This window comes from Equus przewalskii, chromosome 14, assembly GCF_037783145.1.
Source record: "Equus przewalskii isolate Varuska chromosome 14, EquPr2, whole genome shotgun sequence".
Classification (NCBI taxonomy): domain Eukaryota; kingdom Metazoa; phylum Chordata; class Mammalia; order Perissodactyla; family Equidae; genus Equus; species Equus przewalskii.
The window spans coordinates 84,053,043-84,079,666 of NC_091844.1; the positions used below are offsets into that span (position 1 = coordinate 84,053,043).

Consider the following 26,624-nt stretch of genomic DNA (forward strand, 5'->3'; position numbering starts at 1 on the left):
TTTTAAAAAATGCGCGTTCTATGAAAAAATTGAGGCCAACAACAATTTTGCATTTGTTACTTACTTAACTGGAAATTGTAAAATTTGAGAAACTTATTAATTTACAGTGGGAAAATACTCCTTCCTATCTAAAGTTCTTTTGCCTTGTATTATAGCATTCTAAATTAAGTACATTGAGTCATCAGTCAGCTTTTAAGAACTCTAAAAATCTAGCCTACTTTTCTAAAAATCTTTTCCCCCATTGTTCTCCCAGGTGTACTTTGTGCTTTTTATCAAAACATGCTCTGTTTTCTCTGTGGCTCAAGCACTTAGAGTTCCCCACCTTTGCTTGTGTTGTGCGCTTCCATCCCCAGTAATGTTGAATTTGTTAGTCCCTCTCCAAGACTCCTGTCAGTTGTGCCCTTCTTGGTGGTGTTCAAATGGATCTGCCTTACCAGATAAATTTTTTGCCTCATTTGAATACTTAAACTCTTGTGTTTATGTTTCTTTTTCTAAATACTTATTGTATATGGCCTTTTATTCTGTTTCTTTTAGGATTTTCTTTCTTTCAGATTCCGGGTTCTTCAGGGCTGGAACTATTTCTTCTTATCTTTGTGTCTTCTGTAACATCTAGCATAATGCATTGAATATTGTCCTAAAATAATTTTTGATTGAACAGTATGCACGTGAGAATTTAATCATGCATATGTAGTGTTTTGAAATATGGGGCAGTTTTCTACTAGAATTAAAAAGGAGATATGTTGGTCCCAGAAACCAACAGGAGTTTAGCTGTTTCTTTACGCCTTGTTTTTAAGTATGATTCTATTGTATTATGAATTCTTGTATTTTAAATATTTTTTCTAATTATAATAATAATGGACACATTAAATTTTAAGAATGAAGATACAAATATTGCAGAAAGTACAAATTTCCCGTTGTCCCCTGTCTCCTGATTCTTGATTGTTTGAATGACCCTCCTGGATTTTCTTTACATTTCTAAAAATATTTTGTACTACGTATATAGCTTTAAAAAAATAAAAATTGGATCATACTATGTTATAAAAGTTTTTAATAATGAACTGTATCATATTTTGTTATATAATCTTTTATTGAAGGTTCTAATAGTACATTCGGTTCTCTATTGATGAATATTTGGTGTGTTTTGTTAAAAGCCAGTGCTGCAGTGAAGATCTTTGTACATATAGTCATGTGCCCCTTAACGATGTTTCAGTCAATGATGGAGGTCGTAACGTACAGCTAGGCGTGTGGAGCAGGCTATGTGATCTAGGTTTGTGTGAGCACATTTTATGATGTTTGCACAACAATGAAATCACCTGAGGAATTTCTCAGAACATAGCCCCATCACTAGGCAATGCATGACTCTATACCCATTAACCCTTATTTTTAAGATTATTTCTTTGGAATAAATTCCCAGAAGTAGGACTGGCAAGTCAGTGGGTGCTCACAGTTTTGATAGACTTTCCATAACGGTTGTAACGACTTTTTCTCCCTCAGACTGGATACAATAGTGCAGTTCCCCACAACCTTGCTAACGCCAATATTTCCGGCTTCTTTAACCTTTGCTAATCAGATCAATAAGGAAAAAAACCTCTCATTTTAATGTGCGCTGTAAAATTATTAGTGAGATTGAGATCTTTTAATATGTTCATAGGCTATTTGTATTTTTGCCATTTTCCTCTTTGTATCTTTTGCCCACTTTTTTCTTGAGTTTTTAATATTTAAAAAAAATTGATTTTAAGTATCTTTATATGTTATGGATATTGATCCTGGATGCATCCTATATGTTGCCTCCCTCTCCCCAGCTTATTCTGTGTTTATGGTAATGAGTTTTTATATTCCCCATCCAAAAGTTATACGTTTTTATTTTTATTTTTTTTAAAAATTGGCACCTGAGCTAACGTCTGTTGCCAATCTTCTTTTTTTTGTTTTTTTTTTCTTCTTCTCCCCAAAGCACCCCAGTTCATAGTTGTATATTCTAGTTGTGGGTGCCTCTGGTTGTGCTATGTGGGACACTGCCTCATCCTAGCCTGATGAGCGGTGCCATGTCCACGCCTGGGATCCAAACCAGTGAAACCCTGGGCCGCCAAAGCAGAGTGCAAGAACTTAACCATTCGGCCACGGGGCCAGCCCCTACATTTTTATAGTTTATTTGTCAATCTTATCCTGCAGTTCTGCCCTTAGTATTATATTGAGAAAGAGAGACTTTTTCCATGTGAACATTTTTTTTTTTTAAGATTTTATTTTTTTCCTTTTTCTCCCCAAAGCCCCCCAGTACATAGTTGTATATTCTTCATTGTGGGTCCTTCTAGTTGTGGCGTGTGGGACTCCGCCTTAGCATGGTTCGATGAGCAGTGCCATGTCCGCACCCAGGATCTGAACCAACGTAACACTGGGCTGCCTGCAGCGGAGCGCGCAAACTTAACCACTCTGCCACGGGGCCAGCCCCTCCATGCAAAGATTTTAAAAGTTTTTTCTCTTATGTTTTCTTCTAGTATTTTTATGGTTTTAGTTTTTACATTTAATTTTTTAATATTTCAGAAACTTATTTTTGTTAAAGTGTGAGATATATAGAGTTTTAATTTTATCTTTCAACAAATGGATGGCTTGGGCCAGCCCCAGTTGCCTAGTGGTTAAGTTTGGTATGCTCAGCTTCAGCAGCCTGGGTTCAGTTCCTGGGCACCAACCTACACGGCCATCTGTGGCTGTGGCTCACGTACAACAACAGGAAGATTGGCAACAAATGTTACTTCAGGGCAAATCTTCCTCAGCAAAAAAAAAAAGATGGCTAACCTCTCCCAACACCACTTACTAATGCGTCTTTTCCCCACTGATTTGAAATGCCACATATGCTAATATCCTGTGCTAGTCCTATGATGTTCTGATTATTGTAGCTTTATGGTGTATTTTGATTCCTCTCCATAGATAACTGTTCTTTGGTAGTCTTTAAAGCTTTTTCTTAGCTATGCTTACATATTCTTCTTGCTTTTCAGTTTTTCAAAAAATTCTCATAGATTTTGATTAGAAGTTTTTGTTCATTTGTTTTTTGTTTTTTTTTGTTATTGTTTTTCTTGGTTTTTTTTGAGGAAGATTAGCCCTGAGCTAACATCTGCCGCCAATCCTCCTCTTTTTGCTGAGGAGCCATGTCTGCACCCGGGATCCGACCCAGTGAACCCTGGGCCGCTGAAGCGGAACGTGCGAACATAACTGCTGTGCCACCGGGCTGGCCCCTGATTAGAATTTACTTAAAGTGATAGAGTAATTTGAGGAGAATTGCTGTCTTTGGGTCATTGAACCTTTCTGCCTGGAATCAAGTGTCTCTTTTTCTCCAGTTATCCATTATGTTCTTCAGTAGCATTTTAAACATTTTACAGCTTTCTTTATATAAGTATTACACATATTTATTCTTATGTTCTAGTTTCTGTTTTAATCATATTTGCTTGATTGCAAAATATACATTGTTCCACAAATTAACATCTCTGAAATTGAAATATGGTTTGTAATTCGTGGTTAAGAAAGCACTATGTTACAATTTGCCAGCGTTTTTTCTTTCTTAATTGTACGTAATGATGCATCTTACAATCAGTGGATATCTTAAGTTCTATGAAATATGGTATTAATTTAAGAATCTCTGAATCTATTTTACACAGCTCTAGCCATTTAAAATGTTTTTTTCTCTTATTAAATAAACAATTGATAAATGAGAATTGGTGTTCTTTTCTAATAGTAATATATCTTTTTAATGTAAGGATACGGTGTGTTTATAATTACAGGACACTTGTCTCCTACTGAAACAGACGGTGACATGCTCGGTTATGATTTATATAGCAGTGCCCTGGCAGATATTCTCAGTGAACCCACCATGCAGCCACCCATTTGTGTGGGGCTATATGCACAGTGGGGAAGTGGGAAATCCTTCTTACTAAAGAAACTAGAAGGTAAAGGGCATGTTTGTGTAAAGTCTATGTACGTAACAAGGTTTTCTCTGGTGTTTTCTTATGAAGTAAAGAAAAACAGAGTTTTGTGTATGGTAATGTGTGTTACACAGTTTACTAAATTGAATGTATTAGGGTTTTACTCTCCCCTAGTTGATCCTCTACTTGGCCATTTGAGTTTTCTTTCTAAAACAAAGATCCAGTTGTGTTATAACACTTAAAACTCCTTGGTACCAGATTTTCTGCATATGCTATTTAAAATCCTTGTGTCCAGGGCCCTTCTCAAACTTGTCAGCGTGCATGGCCACGCCTGCCACAACTACCTCTTGTATATGCTCCGTGCTGCAGTCACAGAAGGCTGTTGCTCTTGCAAGAACAGACCAGACACTTTTCCTGAGTTGCTCCCTCTATAAGGAGCTTTCTAGACAGCTTCTCCCCCACCTTTTGCTTGGCAAAATCTTACTCATTCTTCAAGGACAGGTTTCAGTAGTGCCTGTAAAATTTTTACTAAGTTTTGTAGAAAGAATGACTTGTTTATGGCTTATTTAGGCTCAGCGCATACCTTTCAGAGCAGTGATTCTCAAATGTGCTTGGAGGGAGAAGAGATGAGGAGGGGTATCAGGAACGGTGGGGATACATAGTTTGAAGACACGTAGCAAAGTAATGATTTTCAGTTTTATATATGGAAACAATACCTTGTTGCTTGTGTAATACCACAAAAGGGAAATATCAACAAAATCATGACGGATAGGCATATGTGGAAAAGAATTTTGTGCATCCTCAATATGAAGCAGGAGAGTGGGTGAGACAAGGGTAGGTGTGCCACTAGGGAATGATGTTTTTATGTTTATTAGAAAAGAACATTGGTTCAAGTGGTTAAGTAGCAACATTTTACCTAGGGATTTGGTAAGTGCCCAATAAAATAAGTATTTATGTTGAAAATGGGAAAATTTCAAATTGAGCTAGAAGTTGTATTTCTAAACAAAACAGGATAAGATTTTCCTGTTAATTTCTCTTTCAGATGAAATGAAGACTTTTGCAGGACAGCAGATTGAACCTCTTTTTCAGTTTTCCTGGCTTATAGTGTTTCTGACCCTGCTGCTTTGTGGAGGGCTTGGTCTGTTGTTTGCTTTTACAGTCGACCTAACTCTTGGAATAGCCGTGTCACTGAGCTTCTTGGCTCTCCTATATATATTTTTTAGTAAGTCTTTGAGTTTTATCTTTTTCAAAAGTAGAGAAAATGTCTCATTGTTTTACTTAAAAAATATATATCTCTTAAAATCTGTGATTTTCATAATTAGGTGAGAAAAATTGATCTTTTTGCTATAATATTAGTTGGCCGAGAGGAATATTGTGGAGTAGCTCTAAAACTTTGTCATTGTTGTTAGTGCCATCCAATCAATTCTGACTCCTAGCGACCTTGTGGACAGCAGAGTGGAAGCCTGCTCAGTCTTTTTGCACCATCCATCCTCTCACCTTCTGATGCTATATCAGACAATGCTCTACAGCTATTCGTAGAGTTTTCATGGCCAATCTTTTGGAAGTGGGTGTCCGGGTCCTTCTCCCTAGTCTGTCTTAGTCTGGAAGCTCTGCTAAAAAGTGTCCACCATGGGTGACCCTACTGGTATTTGAAATCCTGGTGGCATAGATTTCAGCATCACAGTGACATGCAGCTACCATAGTATGACAGCTGACACACGGGTGGTGCTGTTCCCTGACTGGGACATGAACTCAATGAGAGTGCTGAATCTTAACCACTAAACCACCAGGACTGGCTAAAAAACTAGTGTACTACTTGTTAATATTGAAGCAGAACTCTAATTTATTATACTTACCCTTTTATATGTTAATTAATGATTTATATTTAAATCTTTTTTGAAAATAAGTCTTCATAGCCCTCACTGGCATGCTCTTGAGTATTTTGATTGTGACTAATTTTTATTTTATCTAAAAGCCAAAAAAAAAAATATATATGTATATATAATTCTGGTTCTTGGGGTGTATTGAGTTGCGAAAAAGGAAATAGAGTTACTTTTGGAGGAATTGGTAACTTCAACAGTTGCAAATAGTGATAAACCCAAAGTCATTTACAGTTGAATCTGAACTAGGTAATATGTTTCTGTTTAAGGCATTATCTTTCTAATTGTGTTTCTTATATCATTTTTTACTCAGTTTATTTTCCATTTTTCACATGCTTTCTGTATATTGGGGAAAGTTAATTGATTAAAGAAATCTTAGAAGAGAAGTTAGGAATTACATGGGACCATGAAAAGTTATGTAAGCCTACTGTCATTATTTGATATTTGACTATTTGGACAAAAGGGGCTGCCTTAGTGATGGTCACTTTGGATAATTCTTTTTTAAACTGTGACTTTCAGTTGTCATTTACTTTGGTGGACGGAGGGAAGGAGAGAGTTGGAATTGGGCCTGGGTCCTCAGTACTAGATTGGCAAGACATATTGGATATTTGGAACTCCTCCTCAAATTGATGTTCGTGAATCCACCTGAATTGCCAGAGCAAACCACTAAAGCTTTACCTGTGAGGTGAGTTGGTCCCTTTGACAGAAGTAATTTTTAATAAGATGAAGCAAAATAAAGTTTATAATGCGTTGTTTCTCACTGTACATTCCAAAAAACATTGATCCCTTGGACTTTTTTAATTTTTAATGTTTAATTTGTTTTATTGAAGTAACACTGGTTCATAACATTGTATAAATTTCAGGTGTACATCACTGTATTTTGATTTCTGTGTAGGTTACATCATGTTTACCACCCAAAGACTAATTACTATCTGTCACCATACACGTGTGCCTAGTTACCCCTTTCGCCCTCCTCCCTCCCCTTTCCTTGAACTTTTTATATAAGAAATAAAACAAACATGCCCTGGTCAAATATACTTGGGAAACACTTTGTATTAATCTCCCTCTTGTGCATTAAAGGATCAGAGACACTTTTCTATGAAGAAATCTGTTTCGCTTTGATTCACCAAATTTCATTTGAGCATAAGCCTTTTTTCCCTTATGACACCTCTTATCATCCTTTGGAAACACTTTGACAAGAACGCTGGATCCAGGATAGAGTCCCAGCACTTTTTTACATTACATTACATTGGTGTGTAACCTGGGCAACTCAGCTTGCACTCCAAGCTGCTCTTTCCTCATTTGTGGAAATATGTTTACTCGTCTGTCTGAAATTATTACTGATATCAAATGGGAAATGTATGAGCAAACAGTTCAGAAAAGAAGAAAAGCATGTACGTCAAGGAGTAAAGGAAAGATAGAGGGCTCCAGAGGAAAGTAAAATGAAAAAACCCCAAAGATTAGAGAAGTGAAAGCAGAAGGAATTCAGTAGAAATTAGGAAAATATTTAAATATGTGCTAAAAGATTAAGAACTTAAAAATTATTATAAGATAAAATATGTGTAATTTAAGATGAAAGTAAATAGGGTAAACCAGATAAAACATGAAAACTGTAAGAGAAAAAGGTAAAAGCTTGCAAGTAATTAGCATATAGGATTAAGTATTAAGAAAAGAATTTAAAAATGAAAAAGTTAAAAAGAAAACATAGAATAGAATTGGAATATTTTTACAGAAAATAAAAATATTTTAAATTAATGAGATGATATTGTTTAAAAAGTTTGAGCAATTAAAATAGCATAAATCAAGACCACACAATATATGACAGTATGATCCTAGATTGTATTTTGAAAGCAATGCCAACCCACTGGATTAAGATGAGAGTTTAATTTAGGGATGAAAGGGGAAAAAGGGAACTATTGCAGAAATAATATCCATTCAGAGAATCAAAATAAAAATAATTCAATTATTTCAAAGAACAACTGTGAAATGATTACTTTACAACTTATTTCTAAATCCCTGTACGTGTTTAAGTTATAAATAAAAGATTCTAAAACTTGAGTTTTGACGTGGCATTAAATTCTTAACGACCATAGTATTTTCTCAAGGTTCTAATCTCTTCAGTTGGTGCTTAGAAAACTTTCTTTGTGCAGCTCTTTTCGGCTACATCCTGATGTGGGGTGCCACCTTTTAATTGCTGTATCATGAGATCTCTGTCCAGATGTCTGATTCCTCGTCTAAGCTCTGTCATAACTTTTTCCCCTTCTGCCTTTAGTCAGAATTACTTCATATAACTCTGCTGCATTTAACTTCTGTTTTTGTCTTTTTCTAAGAAAGGTATGTAAGATGTTAGAAATGGAAGATACCTAATTACAAGTTCTTTTTCCTCAGAATTTTAAAAACAATATTTTGAAAGAAGTGTAAAATGTAGGGTAAATGGTACAGAGATGAGATATGTTGAAATTATTTGTTTTTTTAGGTATCTGAGTAATGTTTTATTTCCTCTTTCCCTAAGGTTTTTGTTTACAGATTACAACAGGCTGTCCAGTGTAGGTGGAGAAACGTCGATGGCTGAAATGATCGCGACCCTCTCAGATGCTTGTGAAAGAGAGTTTGGCTTTTTGGCAACCAGGCTTTTTCGAGTATTCAAGACTGAAGATACACAGGGTGGGACTCCCCTCCTTCTTCTTTGTCTGTGTGTAGGGGTTGAGGATGGGATGAGTGTTCAGTGCATACCCACAAAAACATGAATTGAACATCAGATTCATCATGCTGTCACTGTAATGATTAGGATTTTCTTTCCAGATACTTGATATGTAAATAATTTTCAAAACCATTTGTTGTATTACAGGTAAAAAGAAATGGAAGAAAACGTGTTGTCTTCCATCTTTTGTCATCTTCCTTTTTATCTTTGGCTGCATTATTGCTGGAATCACTCTTCTGGCTATATTCAGAGTTGACCCAAAACATCTGACAGTGAATGCTGTCCTCATATCAATTGCGTCTGTAGTGGGATTGGCCTTTTTGCTGAACTGTCGTACGTGGTGGCAGGTGCTGGACTCTCTCCTCAATTCTCAAAGGAAACGCCTCCATAATGCTGCCTCCAAACTGCACAAATTGAAAAGTGAAGGATTCATGAAAGTAAGCACTCATCATAATTAGGAAATAATTGTAATGTGAATATGCTACCATGATCGTTGAGCTTTAGGAGTGTACTCTCTAAGTGTTACAGTGTCGCATTTGTTTTAGTTATATTCAGGTTTTTCCTGTGGAAATGTGTATTTGAAGAAGCAAAAGTTAAAACAATAACATGTTTTTATAAAATAGACTTTTACAAGATACTCAAGGGAGTGAGCAGATTACTCCACACGTGGTAATTCTTACCTGATAATATTAGTTCCCCCAAAGCCTGATAGAATAAGCAAATTGAACCACCAAAACGTATAAAGTACAATCATAGTTTTACAACCAAAAGGGACCTTATTCAATATCTGTAGCCCCTTCCTTGGATCAAGGTCATGCGTCATCAGGAGCCAGCTGTGTTGTGGTGTTTAGATCATTTGAATTTGCATTCAGTTCAAGTCTTTTGACATTCAGAGCATGTGATCTTGGCAAATAAGTCACTTAACCCAGTTTGTCCTTTTAAAATGGCTATGACAGTATCCACCTCTTTTTAAGACTGAATGCTCTGATTTACGTGAAGTCACTTTGTAAATTGTGAAGTGCTCACTACAGTTTTAAGTGGAACCACAACTTGCTGTGAGGTCTTTGGATTTCTTTTCTTTCTGTTAGAAGGCTTTCAGGCTTTTTAAGAAATATGCTTAACTTTCTCATATCTTCAGTGCTGTCTATCCTTTCTTTTGCACAGGTTCTTAAGTGTGAAGTGGAATTGATGGCCAGGATGGCAAAAACTATTGACAGCTTCACTCAGAATCAAACAAGACTGGTGGTTATCATCGATGGGTTAGATGCCTGTGAGCAGGACAAAGTTCTCCAGATGCTGGACACTGTATGTCTTAACCATCTTGAAACTTGTAATTGTCACATATGGGGCAGCTAAGAGGAATGACTTCATGAATATCTCAAATGGAATATTAATAGTACTTTTTCCTTTGTAAAAATAAACATTTTTTTAATGCAAAAACATAGCATAGCATGTTTCATCACAAATAGATTTAAACAATTTTAGCTTAATGGCAGTATGAGGAAAAAATGAATAGAGTAGCTCTGAAGTCCGTAGTGTGACTCCAGCTTTTCTCTGCAGATAGTTATGGTTAGAGTCAGAGAGAAAAGTAGGGAACTCACAGGATTTGTGGAGTTTTTGTTGAAGTAGGGCACCTCAGTGACCCTCTGTAAGGTATGTTATAGCAGCAGTGTGTAACTGTAGGCAGAGACCAGCGTGCCTGGGACTTGATGTGTATTCACAGATATTTCCCATGGATGTTGATCTTACCTCTTATGTCGATCGTAAGTGTCTCAAACTAAGACAGGATTAATTGTTTTCTTTTGAGGTTTTATCACTCTCAGATGGTGAAAAATTGTCAGATAGTGAAAAACCAGATTGAGACTTCAATCAAATTTGTTTTCATATAGAATAATATTTCAATGAAAAAGAAATAGTATTTAAAAAATATAATCACCAAAGGGTAATAGATCTTGAAGAGATTTTTTAATCTTTGAATAATGTAAAATTTATATCGTAAGTATACCTTTCCTCCCACAGGTCCGAGTTCTGTTTTCAAAAGGCCCATTCATTGCCATTTTTGCAAGTGATCCACATATTATTATAAAGGCAATTAACCAAAACCTCAATAGTGTGCTTCGTGACTCAAATATAAATGGACACGACTATATGCGCAATATAGTTCATTTGCCTGTTTTCCTTAATAGTCGTGGACTAAGCAATGCGAGAAAGTTTCTTGTAACTTCAACGACAAATGGGGACATTCCGTGCTCAGATACTGCAGGTAAAGATCAAATTCCTCAGGTACCTTGGGTTTGAAGTAGTTCTATAATTTTTTATGATGACTTACCTTTTGCCTTGAAAAATATTGTTGGTATTTCACTTCTTTTTAAATATCGTATACAACAGAATTTTAGTACAAGTAGCGCTCTCTTGATAAATTCTTTAAGGGATACAGGAAGATGCTGACAGAAGAGTTTCACAAAACAGTCTTGGAGAGATGACAAAACTCGGTAGCAAGACAGCTCTCAATAGACGGGTAAGATGCCATTTGTTTTGAGCCCTATGTTTTTACTGCTATTATTCAAATAAACCTAAGGTGATACCACTTAAATAATTTTTCATAAATAGTGTGTTAAGCTCATCAAATAGCTTTTATCATTGAATTTCCTTTCAGCTTCAGTTGGTTTTTCAGGGAAGGTCTGAACCTAGGCTGTAATAACTATAAATTGTATAGGAGTCCTTGTCCTCTCCCCACCTGTTCTCAGTCCAGGTGCCACTCCAGACCCCAGACCGACTGAATCAAAATCTCTGAGAGTGAGATTTTAAAGCTCCCCAAATGATTTCATCCAGGGCTGAGAGCCACTGTATTCATTCCACTTCAGTTTGTATTTATTCCAGGTACCCATTGCCACCATAGCTGTAAGGGAGAAAGAGGCTTATAGTGTGAGCAGAAACTCCTTACTTTATCTTCCTCTTGGCCTTCCTCCTCCCTAACGTCTGTGAGGTGTGACTTTCTTCTATACCCACACGGCAATTTTGTGCCCTTCCCAGCCACCTTGGGCTTCTCCTTGAATCCTCTAGTTGTCCCTGTCCTACCCCATTTGTAGAACCCTCTTGTATAGAACAAGGGAGGAGTACAAGACAGGAAGATGTCCACTTGCAGGTAAGTTATGGTGATAATACCACTTAAAGATGGTTAGGTAGCTAGCATTGGCACTGTTTTTTTTTTTTCTAGTTTGCTGCCATTGAATTTGGACATTTTATGTTTTAAAAAATGTGTCTTCAGTGATGTTTGGTTTTATGACTCCACCCTATACCAATCTTCCTTGACTTACACTGGGGTTACATCCTGATAAATCTGCCATGAATTGAAAATATAAGTCAAAAATGCATTTAATATACCTAACCTACCGAACATCATGGCTTACCCTTGCCTACCTTGAACACTTACATTAGCCTACAGTTGGGCAAAATCATCTAACACAAAGCCTGTTTTATAATAAAGTGTTGAATATCTCGTGTAATTTAATGAATACTGTACTAAAAGTGACAAACAGCTTGGCTGTGTGGGTGCAGAATGGTTGTAAGTGTATTGATTGTTTACACTCATGATCATGTGGCTGACTGGGAGCTGCAGGGCCTGCCGCTGCCCAGCATCATGAGAGAGTGTCGTACTGCATTTTGATAGCCTGGGAAAAGATGGAAATTCAAAATTTAAAGTAAGGTTTCTACTAAATGCGTATGGCTTTTGCACCATCATAAAGTCGATAAATTAAGTTGAATCATTGTAATCGGAGACCGTCTGTGCATGTATGGATGCAAAATTACTATTATGCATGACAACTGTTAGCACTAAAGTAAGAGGAGGGTATGATTTACCATTTTGAATTTCTCTCCTGGGAGTCTGGCCTCTTGGGCTCCCTGTGGTTGCCTCCACCATTCCCTTGTTTCGTGACATTAGATGAGTACACATCTTTGTTGTGCCTGTTCCTCTCTGATTAGATGGATTCCCTACCCCACCCCAACCAGGAGAGCACCTTTAATTCTTATGCGGATGTGAGGATGTTAGAGCAGCTCTGCCCTTTAGGTAGTTGTCACACATTTAAAAATAACCTAAAATCAAAATACTGAATTCTTAAAACTAGATAAGCGTAACTTGCTTTATTATTTCAGGGTTCCTATAAATACTGAGCTCCTATAACAGTTGAACTGAATTCTCTTTACATAATTCTGCCTACTTATAATCTTCAATGCACTGAGCTTTCTTTAACTGCACAATTATAAATCAAAATACATCTGAAGCTAAACCATAGCATTTGATGCAGTTGCTGCTAATATTATTTTAAAACTATTCTGTAAAGATTCTGCCTCAGGGAATAATAATACTTTTTATTATTATATGATCTTTCCCTTAGACTAAAATTTTGGATTTTTTTGTTGTTGTCATGAACATGTACTAACTTCTCAGAAAGCCGTAAGTTCTTGGACTTGGCATATGGACTCGTTCTCATTGATGATGCACTGTTTCAGGACACTTACCGGAGAAGGCAGATGCAGCGGACGGTCACTCGGCAGATGTCCTTTGACCTCACAAAACTGCTGGTTACGGAGGACTGGTTCAGCGACATAAGTCCTCAGACTATGAGAAGGCTACTTAATATTGTTTCTGTGACAGGTGACTTTTGTTTCTTTTTGTCTTATGGTAGATAATAAGCTTTAACATTAACAAAGCAGTTCAGTTTCAGAAACAAAGGAATGTACCATTTGTATGTTGATGTTTGTACTGCTGAACACCAGTTTTATTTGCATGAAGTGTATCTAATAAAACCAGTATTAGTTTTGACAATGAAAATCAACCATCAGTTGTACACTACTTTAAAACTTGATGATTTAAAAAGTCTTTTATTTCATCTCAGATTTTTCTGTTTGTATAAAGATAATTTTATGATAATTTGTATAACTGAGTATAATTATAGTTTAAAATGTTGACATTCAGATTTTATATGCTGCTATTCTGTTTAAGGTTTCAAATGAAATATTTTTTCTTTTTTTATTGTGTTAAATAAAATACATATTAACATAAAGTTTACCATCTCAACCATTTTTACAGTTTAGTGGTATTAAATACATTCACATTGTTGTGTAGCCATCACCACCATCCATCTCCATAATTCTTTTCATCTTGTAAAACTGAAACTCTATACCTATTAAATAGTAACTCCCCCTTCTGCCCTCCGCCCAGCCTCTGGCAACCACCATTATACTTTCTGCCTCTGATTTTGACTACTCTGAGTACCTCATATAAGTGGAATTGTACAGTATTTGTCTTTTTCTAACTGGCTTATTTCATTTAGCATAATGTCTTCAAGGTTCATCCATGTTATAGCGTAGGTCAGAATTTCCTTCCTTTTTAAGGCTATATTATTCCATTGTATGTATATACCACATTTTGCTTATTCGTTCATCTGTTGATGGACACGTGGGTTGCTTCCATGTTTTATCTATTATGAATAATGCTGCCATGAACATGGGTGTATGAGTATCTCTTTGAGACTCTGCTTTCAATTCTTTTGGGTCTATACTTAGAAGTGGATTTGCTGGCTATTTCTATTTTTAGTTTTTTGAGGAACATTCATTCTGTTTTCCACAGTGACTGTACCACTTTACATTTCCACCAACACTGCACAGGGTTCCAATTGCTCTATATCTTTGTCAACACTTGTCTGTTTTTTTGATAGTAGCCATCCTAATGGGTGTGAGGTGGTATCTCATTGTAGTTTTGAATTGCATTTCCCTAGTGATTAGTGATGTTGAGCATCTTTTTGTGTGCTTATTGGCCATTCGTATATCTTCTTTGGAGAAATGTCTGTTTAGGTCCTTTGCCCATTTTTGAATTGTTTTTTTTTTTATTATTATTACTGAGTTTTAGGAATTCTCTGTATATTCTGGATATTAAACCCTTATCAGATATATGATTTGCAAATATTTTCTCCCAGCTTATGGGTTGCCCGTTTACTCTGTAGATAGTGTCTTTTGATTTACAAAATTTTAAAATTTTCATCAAGTCCAGTTTGTCTATTTTTTCTTTTGTTACCTGTGCCTTTGGGGTCATATCCGAGAAATTATTGCCAAATTCACTGTAGTGAAGTTTTTGTCCTATGTTTTCTTCTAAGAGTTTTATTGTTTTAAGTCTTACATTTTGAGTTAGTTTTTGTATATGGTGTTAAGTAAGGGTTCAACTTCATTCTTTTGCGTGTGGATGTCCTGTTTTCTCAGTACCATTTATTGAAGAGACTCCTTTCTCCATTGAATGATCTTGGCACCCTTGTGAAAAATCATTTGACCATATGTGTATGGTTTATTTCTGGGCTCTTATTCTATTCAGTTGGTCTATATGTCTGTCTTTATGCCACTACCACACTGTTTTGATTACTGTAGCTTTGTAGTAAGTTTTGAAATCAGAAACTCTGAGTCCCTTAGTTTTGTTCTTCTTTTTCAGGATTGTTTTGGCTATTCAGGTTCCCTTGAGATTCCATATGAATTTTAGGATAGATTTTTCTGTTTCTGCAAAAAATGTCATTGGGATTTTGACAGAGATTTGATTGAATCTGTATGTCACTTTGGGTAATGTAGACATTTTAACAATATTAAGTCTTCCAATCCATGAATATGGGATGTCTTAATTAACTTATAATTTAAAATGTTGAAATTCAGATTTTATATGCTGCTATTCTGTTCTAGTTTTCAAATGATATTTTAAATAAAAAATATTGATAATACATTGAAGATTATTGCCCAATGACTGAATTCCTTGCATGGAATTCTGCTCTCCACCATGTTAATGCTTACTTATAAATATTTGTAATTTAGTTTGTAAAATATGCTTCTTTCTTTGCATGGTATTGAATGGCACTTTGTCATATTGACTAGTGTTAACTTTGTTTTGATGGTTACACTGGAATTTGTTTTTATACTAACATTGGGGTGCATGCTATGGAACTATTTTGCAAGTGTGGTTGTATGTAATATATTCACAATATTTTTGGTAATTAAATCCCTTTAAGTGAGGTGTCAAACCTCATTATACTTGATTACGTTCTACAATGGAAATATTTTAGCATATTATCAATAATATTTATGTACTTATTTAACAGAAGTATAGTGAGTGTCTAGATATGCCAGGCATTGGTCTAGGCACTGTGGAGATAAGCAGTGAACAATATAACGTTCTTGCCCTATTGGGGAAGAGATCAAGATGTAAAGTGATATAAAGATAAGTGCTATAAAAACCTCATCTCATCTTACTGTTTAGCGTTGGAATGCCCTTGGAGCAGTCCTTGGTTCTTCCTTTTTCTATCTAGACCAGATCCGTGTTGATCTCATTTAGTCCCAGAGGTTGAATATTATATGTATGCTGAAGGTTCTCAAATATGCATCTTCAGCTCTGTTGCTCTCCAGTTGCCGACTTGAAATCTAATGGTGTCTAATATATGTGTGAAACTTAACATGTCTAAAAGTGAACTTTTAATCCTCTGCCCCAAACTTAATCCACCTATAGTCTCCCGTCTCAGTTAATCTAATTCTTTCTCCACTTCCTTGGGCAGAGATATCTTTCTTTTATATACCACCTCCAATCTGTAGTAAATTTTTTTTTTTTTTTTTTTTTGATTTTATTTTTTCCTTTTTCTCCCCAAAGCCCCCCGGTACACAGCTGTGTATTCTTCGTTGTGGGTCCTTCTAGTTGTGGCATGTGGGACGCTGCCTCAGCGCGGTCTGATGAGCAGTGCCATGTCCGCGCCCAGGATTCGAACCAACGAAACACTGGGCCGCGTGCAGCGGAGCGCGCGAACTTAACCACTCGGCCACGGGGCCAGCCCCCTGTAGTAAATTCTTTATATGCAGACTGTAACTAGAATCTGACCACTTTTTACCATTTCTAACATACTGCCCTTACCCAGTGCATTATGATGTCTTGTCTGTATTAATGGCCTTGTCACTGCTCTCCCTGCTTCTACTTGTTTTCTCTGCAGTTTCTTCTCCATGTGGCAGCTACAGCGGTCCCTTTAAAATAGAAGCCAATCATGTTATTTCTCTGCTCAAAACTCTTACTATGGGGGCCGGCCCCGTGGCCAAGTGGTTAAGTTTGTACGCTCCGCTTCGGCTGCCCAGGGTTTGCATCCTGGGCGTGGACATGGTACCACTCGTTAGGCCATGTTGAGGTGGCATCCCACATGCCACAACTAGAAGGATCCACAACTAAAAAAATATACAACTATGTACTCCAGGGATTTGGGGAGGGAAAAAGCAGGAAAAAAAAAAAAGACTAGCAACAGTTGTTAGCTCAGGTGCCAATCTTTAGGGGAAAAAAAAAAACTCTTAGTATGTCTCTCCATTTCACTGAAAATAAAAATCTAAGTCCTTACAGTTTCCTACAAGGTCCTTTTTCTTCTGTCTCTCTCTACCCCTTTCCCTGCCTCTGACCTCATCATCTACTACTCTCCTCCTCCATCCCTTTCTGTTCTGGAAGGGTGGGGCATGCTCCTGCCTAAGGCTTCTGCACTTGCTGTTTCTTCTGCCTGTAATGATCTTTCTTTGGACAGATGCATAATGGGTGTTCTTACCTCCTTTTAAGTCTTTGCTTAAATGTCTCCTTTTCAATGAGACCAGCCCTCATATCTTACATCAAATTACACCCCCTTTTTGACACTCCTTGCTTTATCCCTTCACTGCTTTATTTTACTTTCTAATACACTGTATCATTTACTTATTTATTTTGTTTTTTGTCTATCTCCCCTTGGTAGAATGTGACACCCATGCGGCCAGGATTTTTGTCTGTCTTATTTTCTCTTTCTTCAGTACTCACAACAATGTTTGGGACACTGTTGTTGAATGAATCAGAGACCTGCATGAAGTGGGAACCGAATTTGACAAGTATCTTGAGAAAAGCATTCTAAGCGGAGGGGAATAGCAAGTGTAAATACTCTCAGGTGGAATCCAAAGAACAGTTGGAGGCCAGTCTGCTTGAAGTTTGGGGAGCAAAAAGGAGAGTAGTGGGAAATGATGTCAGAGAAACAGCCAGTGGCTAGTTCATTTGGGCTCTTATAGGCCTCAAATCCGTAGTAAGGACTTTGGCTTATATTTAGACCTTTCCAGGCACTCTGAAGATGACTAAGTTATTCTCATTTAACAGTTGATATCAAGATACACATTTAAAAAAATAATGTTTACACATTTCAGAGTAGAATCAAAGCATTTTCCCTTTTTTTGCTGGGGAATATTCACCCTGAGCTAACATCTGTTGCCAGTCTTCCTCTTTTTTTGCTTGAGGAAGATTAGCCCTGAGCTAACATCTGTGCCCGTCTTTCCCCCATTTTGTATGTAGGTCGCCGCCACACCGTGGCTGATGAGTGGTGTAGGTCTGCACCTAGGATCTAAACCTGCAAACCTGGGCCTCTGAAGTGTAGTGCACCAAATTTAACCACTATGCCCCGGGGCTGGCCCCCAAAGTGTTTTACTAAAGCCTCGTTTTTTTGTTTTTTTTTTTTAAAGATTTTATTTTCTCCTTTTTCTCCCCAAAGCCCCCGGTACATAGTTGTATATTCTTCGTTGTGGGTTCTTCTAGTTGTGGTATGTGGGACGCTGCCTCAGCGTGGTTTGATGAGCAGTGCCATGTCCACACCCAGGATTCGAACCAACGAAACACTGGGCCGCCTGCAGCGGAGCGCGCGAACTTAACCACTCGGCCACGGGGCCAGCCCCAAGCCTCGTTTTTAATTGTAAGAATTTCTCTATGATTAGTCTTCAGCTGTTCAGCAGTCTTTCTAGATTGTTATATCAGAAACTTTTTTTGAGGGGGAAGACTGGCCCTGAGCTAACATCTGTGCCCATCTTCCTCTGTTTTTATATGTGGGATGCCACCACAGCATGACTTGATCAGTGGTGTGCAGGTCCACCCCCAGGGTCTGAACCCTGGGCCCCCACAGTGGAGCCTGCAACCTAACTACTGCACCACTGGGCTGGCCCTGGAAATGTTTTTATTTTAAGTTCAATCAGTCACTCTGCCTGAAAAGGAAAGATTTCTAGGTAAAATTTTCATTTTATATAAGCACCTTAATATCTTTAGTTTTATTGGTTAAATATCAAAGTGTTATGTTGAAAAATAACTTACGGATTTAAATTTTTTTATTTTAATGGATTTTTGATATTTTTCATGATAAATTTTTCAATTAACTAGGTAACATTAGTTAGATGTATATAGCGGAATATATTTTATTTGGATAGAATCTGAAGGCAAAAGATTTGGGTTTGAGCCCTGAGCATGTTAATTAATTTCTAGTAGCTCCCATTCCCTTATATGTAAAAATACATGATATTATCTGTTGAACACTGTGGAAATAGTTGCTACTCTTAGGAAAATCATAAAAGAGATGGGACTAATGTCAGCAGTAATTTGGGATTTTAGTAGATAAAATATTGGTGGGTATTTAGTTAAGTGCTTTCCTACTTAAAAATTGTGCTTCATTTTATCAAATGTGCTTCATTTAAAATTTGTTTTAATGGGTTGTTTGAAGGATAAAATTTAAAAGTAGACACATTCAGGGCAAAATTTTTTCTTGCTCCTGCTTTATTATTAACTATTATATGCTAGAATAGTTAGAACACTTACATCATTTTTATTCACTCATACTGTTAAAATAGTTTTCTGACTCTCTCTATCTACCAGTTTCATGAATTCATGACTTTGCATTTGCTGTCCCCTTTGTTTGAGTATCCTAACTCTCTTCCCTTCCCTTGCCTCAGCCCTCCTTCACCAGACTGAGTCCTGCTCATCCCGCAGAGCTCGGGTCTACTGGCTGCCTTCTTAGGAAATCTTCCGCTAAGTGCTGTGTCTGGGTTTGGTGTGCTTTCTGTGTTTTCTCACAGCACTGCGTGTCTGTCTCTGGTGCAGTCTTATCTCATAGTGTTGTATTGGTTTCCATTTACCGTCTCTGCTCGTGCACTCTTGAGCTCTTTGAGGGTGAGGAGTGAGTCTTTGATGTCTGTCACCAGTACCCGACTGAATGAGTGAGTTTCAAAAGCTCAATGAAGCAAACATAGTTAGATTTGAAATCTTCACTGCCTTCCCACAGGTTATTATTTGGGAGGTCAAGTCCAATCATTATGGGATGAAAATTAGTACTTATATTGTTGTAACCTATATCTCAATTCAGTTCTAAAAGTTTTTCACCAGTTTTTTCATCTTTAAAAGTTCAAGAAGTATAACGTCAGTTTGGCAAGCACTTTTTAATGCCTTACTTCTAGTTGCCTAGTTTTTTTTAACTTTTAGTTCTCTGTCAACCTATTTACATTCTACTGAGAGTAGAGCTCTGCCTGCTCATCACAATTTGTGATTAATTCATTTAATGCTTTTTGTTTGATTTATTCATCTGCCCCACTGGAATGTAAGCCTCATGGACCATATCTATTTTGTTAAGCATTTTATCCCCAGCATTAGTGTACAATAATTGTGATACTGTAGTGCATTTTTGTAGCTCTCAAGTGCTTGTGACTGTAGCTCACTTGGACTGAAGGTAGAGACTCTGTCATTGATCTACCAGACCAGGTCCCACTTTCCAGGGAACCAAGAATCCAGTGATGATAATGTAGTTTTCATATGTAAGCAGATTCACTGAGGAAGTGAGAGTCTGGAGATATGGGGAGAATTGGAGGGCAAGGTTATATATCTGTATCTGTCAGTAGAAGGAAGAGGATCATTCATATTGGGACCAAAACAAATCGTTATCATGATCTGGATATAAACTAAACTGATAATGATGAGGTAAAACTGACAGTGTTTAAAGTTAAAAAGGGATAATATAAGCAGTTTGGAATTCCGGTGAAATCAAGGGAAAATTGATGAAGCAGTGAAGCAAAGCATCTGTTCTGAGTGTTTGATTGCAGCTGTCCACGTGTCGGCATGCCCCGTGGTAGAACACTGAATTGGAGTCTTCCAAAAACCCCATGGATAGACAGGATTTTAAAAAAATATGTAAACAAATTTTAGAGAGACATTACAGCTCACTTGGCAGGTACTTACATAGGCCGCCCTTACTACCTAAAAATGAAAGTATATGGGCTTGCACCTTGACCCACAATAAAACAAGAAAGGACCAGCATATTTGGATTTATCCATAGTTTCTTAGATGGTGCTGTAGAGGATGGGGCCCATCGTGGGTGCATTGGTGTTCTGTTGTATGATTATGGGCAGAATTGAGACTGTCTGACACACAGTTCTGAAAGATTTTTGCCTGAATTTATGTGGTCAAAGCAGTGTATAGCACTAGTGGCAAATCACACAAAAAAATTACTTTGGAATTAAACAGAATTGTGTTTAAGCTCTAGAAGCTTTCCAGGATAGCTCTTTGGATTATAGAAGCCATATAAATACTAGGTTTGAATTTGTAGTAAACTAAATGGCAAATTTCAGAGATTTAAAGTTAGATCATTTGTAAGTATACTGAATGTTTTGCTTAACATAACATTATACATCTATTAATTTAAAAATGTTTTTGTATTCCCTAAAGGGCGATTACTCAGAGCCAACCAGATTAGTTTCAACTGGGACAGGCTCGCTAGCTGGATCAACCTTACTGAGCAGTGGCCATACCGAACTTCATGGCTCATATTATATTTGGAAGAGACTGAAGGTATTCCAGACCAAATGACATTAAAAACTATCTACGAAAGGTACTTTGACCTCTTTATATTTAACTTTTTAAAAAAAATTTAACTTTATCTTAGATTGAGTTGACTTTTCAGAAAAAACTTAACACATTTAAAGCAAAATAAGTAGAAAATAGTATGTATAATATGTACACTTTTGGATTCAATTAATCACTCTCGTGAATCCCATTATAATTTTGTTGTATTAGCACAAGTGTATGTCCCGTCATGTAAAGTTTACAGCTTTTTTGGATATATTCCTTTGTCAGTGTAACCTATAAGATAAAAAAATGTTTAATTAATAGTCCTATTGGCTTTGTGTATTTATATCCATGAGATGCAAACCTTAAAACATTGTTTCCATTTTATTTTTTAGTGTGTCTTCCTGGAATATTAACGAGGTTATGTTTTCTAAATCATTAGTGCAGGTATTTTCACAGGAGGTGCAGGAGGATCTTGGGAACTGTGAATACTGGCTAGAAAACTTTCTTTACATTAAACAATAAAGGAATTTTTATTGTCAGTTATTTGAAGTACTTTTAAAATTTCTACTTCTAGTAAAGAAATGATTAAATTTTTTCTTGAAAGACATGCAGTTAGGGCTGGCCCGGTGGCTGAGCGGTTAAGTTTGCACGCTCCACTTTGGTGCCCAGGGTTTTGCTGGTTTGGATCCTGGGTGCAGACATTGCGCTGCTTATCAGGCCATGCTGAGGTGGCATCCCACATGCCGCAACTAGAAGGACCTCCAACTAGAGTATACAACTATGTACAGGGGAGCTTTGGGGAGAAGATGGAAGGAAAAAAAAAAGAAGATTGGCGACAGATTTTAGCTCAGGTGCCAATCTTAAAAAAAAACGGTCATTGTGAGGATTGCACATTTAAAAAAAAAGAAGGGCTGGCGTGTTGGCGCAGTGGTTAAGTGTGCATGTTCCGCTTCGGCAGCCCGGGGTTTGCTGGTTTGGATCCTGGGTGCGGACATGGCACTGTTTGGCAAGCCATGCTGTGGTAGGCATCCCACATATAGAGGAAAATGGGCATGGATATTAGCTGAGGGCCAGCCTTCCTCAGCAAAAATAGGAGGATTGGCAGCAGATGTTAGCTCAGGGCTAATCCTCCCCCCCCAAAAAAAAGACATGCAGTTAAGGCTCAGTGACATGTCGAGTATATAAAGTTTTAAGAGTTACCAATTTCTTGTCAAATTCACACATAAAATTATAATCCTTTTTGTTTACCAGAACACTTAATACCTTCATGGTTTTCAGTTGCTACTCTAAATAAATTGTTAGAAAAAAGATAATACAAGGAAACTATGCAAACAATTTTATGAAACTTTGGTATAATTGAAAGTATTATTTTGAACATGTAAGTAAAATATTAAAACTGATAGCATTTAGTGAATAATTCGTATATTAAAACTTTTAAATTTCAAATAATCTTTCTTTGAGTGTTGTCAGCCTATGATTTTCCTTACTTTCCAACCCCATTTTTTGTGTATATATTTTATTTAATATTTTTTTAGGTGAATAACTAGTTTTAGAATTATAGAGGATGGTTGTAGTATTAGCCTGCAGATTTGAGCTCCTCTCAGTTTTGCAGTTCAATTTATGGTGAACTCAACCAGTTTACACTGGGTGTGTTCTGTCAAGTAGGCGTTGCAGTGGGTGCCAGTGACACAGAATTGCCATAGGCCTGGAGAGCAGTGGACTAAATTGCGTCTGCTCTTTGGTACTTTAGGAATCATCTTGTGAGATACATGGTTGGTTTTTCCCTCAATTGTGTAGTAAAATATTGGTTTATTTCATGAATAAACGTTTGTGTCACAACAAGGTGCTGTGTGATTATGAATGTTTGCTAGATGAGCACAGTTATTATTAAACAGTTAAAAGTTAACCTTTTAAAAGTTTCAACTTCTTAATAATAATTCATACCTATATAATGGTCTTTATTTTTCACATGGTGTATTTTTACATAAAGCCCTAATTAGCGTGGACAGGTAATCCTTATCCTTGAGAAATGGTAGTTATTCTTTGTGTGTAAATAAACAGATGTCAGAGAAAAGGATAAGCTTTCATTTAGGAACTATGAACTGGATTCTTAAGAGTCTCTCTGAATTGGTACTGTTTCTAGAGTAACATTTGGTTTCAAGAAATGTGAAAATGTGGGAACAGGAGAGCTGGTTGTCTCTCAAGCGTCCTTGTGTAAGGAGGGGAAGTGCTCAGCGTTAGCATTTGCCCCTTTGGCATACGTATCACCAACCTTTCTTCCTCACTGTCGGGTTCTCTGCGAGGTGCCTTAGTACTCATGAACCTTTATGAAGGTCAGTCAGGTGGTTAGAATGGTCCATGTTGTTAACAAGGGACATTGTGGTTCAGAAAGTTTAAGTGACTTTCTAAAGTCACTCAGCTCTTAAGTAGCAGAGCTGTTTCAATCCAGCTCTTTCAGACTCCATCAACTACTGATGTCCTGGTCACTGTTCTAAACACTTCACATTTTAACTCCTTTTATTCTCACAATCTGTGAGGTAGTAGGTACTATTATTCTCATTTTACACACGAGAAAGTTGAAGCCCAGGGAAGGTAAGGCTCTTGCTGAAAGTCTTACAGCCAATAAATGGTAGAGTTGGGGTTTGAAGTGAGGCAGTCTGGCTCCAGAGTCGCTGCGCTGAGTGTACTGTGCTGCCTTTCATGACAGGGTGCTTTCATCTGGGTTTCCTTAAGCTCTGGCATTGTCTGAAGTGCTTAAGAAATTGAAATTTTAGGATGAAATTAAATGTTGGAAGTTTTTACATTTTTGTGTTCCCCATGTCTTTCTAGAATATTATAAGATAGTAATATTCTATTTAGTATTTAATATATAAGATGTTTAATATAAATTGTCTTTAGTCCAAAAACAACTAACTTATTAAGCAGATGTTGCTATATTATTTTTTCTACAATTTTTCTTTGCCTCCATAAAAACATTAGTTTTCTCTTTTTAAATAGTTATCACCTTTTTCAGTTTTCCTTTTTTCCCCCATATCTATCTATCTGTCTGTCTGTCTATCTTTTAATAGAGTAAATAGTCCATGTCAGTCTTTGGTTTGGGTATAGAAAGGACTCAAGTCAGTCTCTTTACCTTCCTTTAATTGAATAGAAGGCTTAGAAGTATACTATGTCTCAGGATTACAGAAATGTTGATCAGTTGTCACGTTTCAAAGGCTACCTGCTTGGAGTCCTGGCCCTGGGCCCCCTGCATGTTCTGTGAAGAGGGTAGGAAGTGGTGAGAGAAAATCTGTGTTCCTAGGAGATAGAAGCAGGAGAGATGTGAAAATAAAGAAAAGCTTTTTAAATCACTCAAAAATATTCATATTTAAGTTCAATCAAACAAAAATTTACTAAGTGTCTACTATTTGCAGGTCCTGCTTCTAGATGGAGATGTAATGATGAACAAGTACATATGTATTTACTTTTTGATCCAACAATCCCACTTACAGAAATTTCTTTTGAGCATACGCTTGCATGAATACAAAACAGTACTTTACAGATTCTTTATTGTGACATTATCTGTAGCAACATAACTCAGTGCACACTTATAGGAGCATTGGTTGAATAAATTGTGGCATATCCATGATAATAGAGTATTTTGTAGCTGTAGAAAAGAATGAGGAAAAACTGTCATTTGATATGGAGGAATTCCAGGATATATTATTAAGTGAAAAATGCAAAGCGCAAAAGAGTATATAATATACATTCTGCTGTTTCTGTAGAAAGAAGGAGGAGGGGCTGGCCCCAGGGCCGAGTGGTTAAGTCTGCCTTCTCTGCTTTGTGGCCCAGGGTTTCGCTGGTTTGGATCCTGGGCACGGACATGGCAGCGCTCATCAGGCCATGCTAAGGTGGCATCCCACATGCCACAACTAGAAGGACCCACAAACTAAAAGTATACAACTATGTACCAGGGGGCTTTGGGGAGAAAAAGGAAAAAATAAAATCTTTAAAAAAAAAAAGGAGGAGGAATAAGAACATTCATATATAAATATGTACATTTTTTTTTTCATAAAAATGTAAAGCAAACCCACGGGAATGATAAACCAGAAACTTATGGAAATGTTTACCTATAGAAGATGCTTAGATGGGAAATAAGACATCTCGGAATATACATTTTTATATAGTTTGACTTGCAAGTCATATTCGAAAAATAAAATTTAAGAAGATGAAAAAAAGCAAACCCTAATATTGAATACAGACAGAAGTAAAAGATCCTAACTGTACATGAACTTGGTAACATAACCACACAGAGAAAATACTTAATTCAAGCACCTTTGAGCTCAGTACTCCGACTCTATTCTTAGTAGAATATATTCTGAGGACAAAATTAACTGCAGAGAAATCTTGAATTTAATAGGTTTGTTGGTAATAGTATTGTTATTATACTTCTGAAATCCTTTTGAGTGTATCGTAGGATAGAGTAAATGAATAAATAGATATTTTTGGGAACCAGTGTTTTCCCATGGGAAAGGGGAGATATAAATATTGAATGGGAGAAATTGAGGAAGAACACTATGGTATTAGATTGGATTTGGAGATAGTAAGTATTAACTCATAATTTTTAATGAGATTTTTCTTAGCTCTGTCCATCAAAAGGGCCTAGAAGCAAAAACACCTCAAAATGGTGAGCACACCTGGAGCCTGGATCTTGGTTTCCAGTACTGGGACTCCTTGGAGGAGGGTCTAATTCCAGGTATAAGGCAGGGAAAGCTCAAGGGGAGCCTGCATTGTTGTGCCAGAAAGTATGGAAGGAAGTGTTCAAATGCAGTGGAGTCTGGACAGAAGAGCACAGGACCTAGCTTGAAGGAGCACCTTTCCAATTTGGGCCCGTTTGAGCATCACAAAGAAAAATGGTAGTAATGGATTATAACATATCAAAGAAAAATTCACGAGTCCATAGTAATACTTAGAAGAGAGGAAAAAAAGATTAGTTGTTTCTTTTTAAATTATAGGAAAATGCCAGCTAATAAATGTAGAAAGAATGAGTGAAATAGAAAAATCACCGTTTTTTTCACCCCCAATATAATAGTTGATTCAGGCAAGCATCATCAGTGGTTCCAAGAAACATTGGGGATAGGTGGTTGGAGGACAAGATGCTCACATGGTCTCAAAATATCACTCCTCAGGTTACTTATGATTACGAAGAGAGAAGTCCTTACAGTGGAGAGATCTAGCTGTCACCACATGCTTAATCAAACAGTCAAGCCTGGCATCATTAATTGGATGCACAGCATCATATGCCTCTAGATAAAATGCACTAGAAGGTACCACATCACCTATGTGGCATTGTTGCCAGAAGTGTTTTACTAGGATTCTAATCATGAGGAAAGAGCCAGACAAATCCAGAATGTGGACCATTCCACAAGACAGCTGGCTTGGATTCCGTATTGGCCTCTGGGGGAGACTAAAGAGACCCAACAGACAA

General features: G+C 37.0%; 1 protein-coding gene across 35 annotated transcripts in view; it reads left to right on the top strand.

Annotated features, from left to right (window-relative positions):
- KIDINS220 (kinase D interacting substrate 220) overlaps positions 1–26,624 on the top strand; it is a 117,847-nt gene that overhangs the window by 40,413 nt on the left and 50,810 nt on the right. For all 35 annotated transcript variants that reach the window (XR_011526769.1, XM_070574527.1, XM_070574530.1 and 32 more), the window contains exons 13-22: positions 3,771–3,935; positions 4,954–5,133; positions 6,311–6,476; positions 8,304–8,455; positions 8,640–8,929; positions 9,657–9,797; positions 10,512–10,755; positions 10,922–11,010; positions 13,005–13,149; positions 21,038–21,200. Coding sequence is in view for 34 of the 35 variants with exons in the window: in XM_070574527.1 (XP_070430628.1) it covers positions 3,771–3,935; positions 4,954–5,133; positions 6,311–6,476; positions 8,304–8,455; positions 8,640–8,929; positions 9,657–9,797; positions 10,512–10,755; positions 10,922–11,010; positions 13,005–13,149; positions 21,038–21,200 (1,735 nt within the window). In the remaining variant the exon portion in view is untranslated. The remainder of the gene's footprint in view (positions 1–3,770; positions 3,936–4,953; positions 5,134–6,310; positions 6,477–8,303; positions 8,456–8,639; positions 8,930–9,656; positions 9,798–10,511; positions 10,756–10,921; positions 11,011–13,004; positions 13,150–21,037; positions 21,201–26,624) is intronic.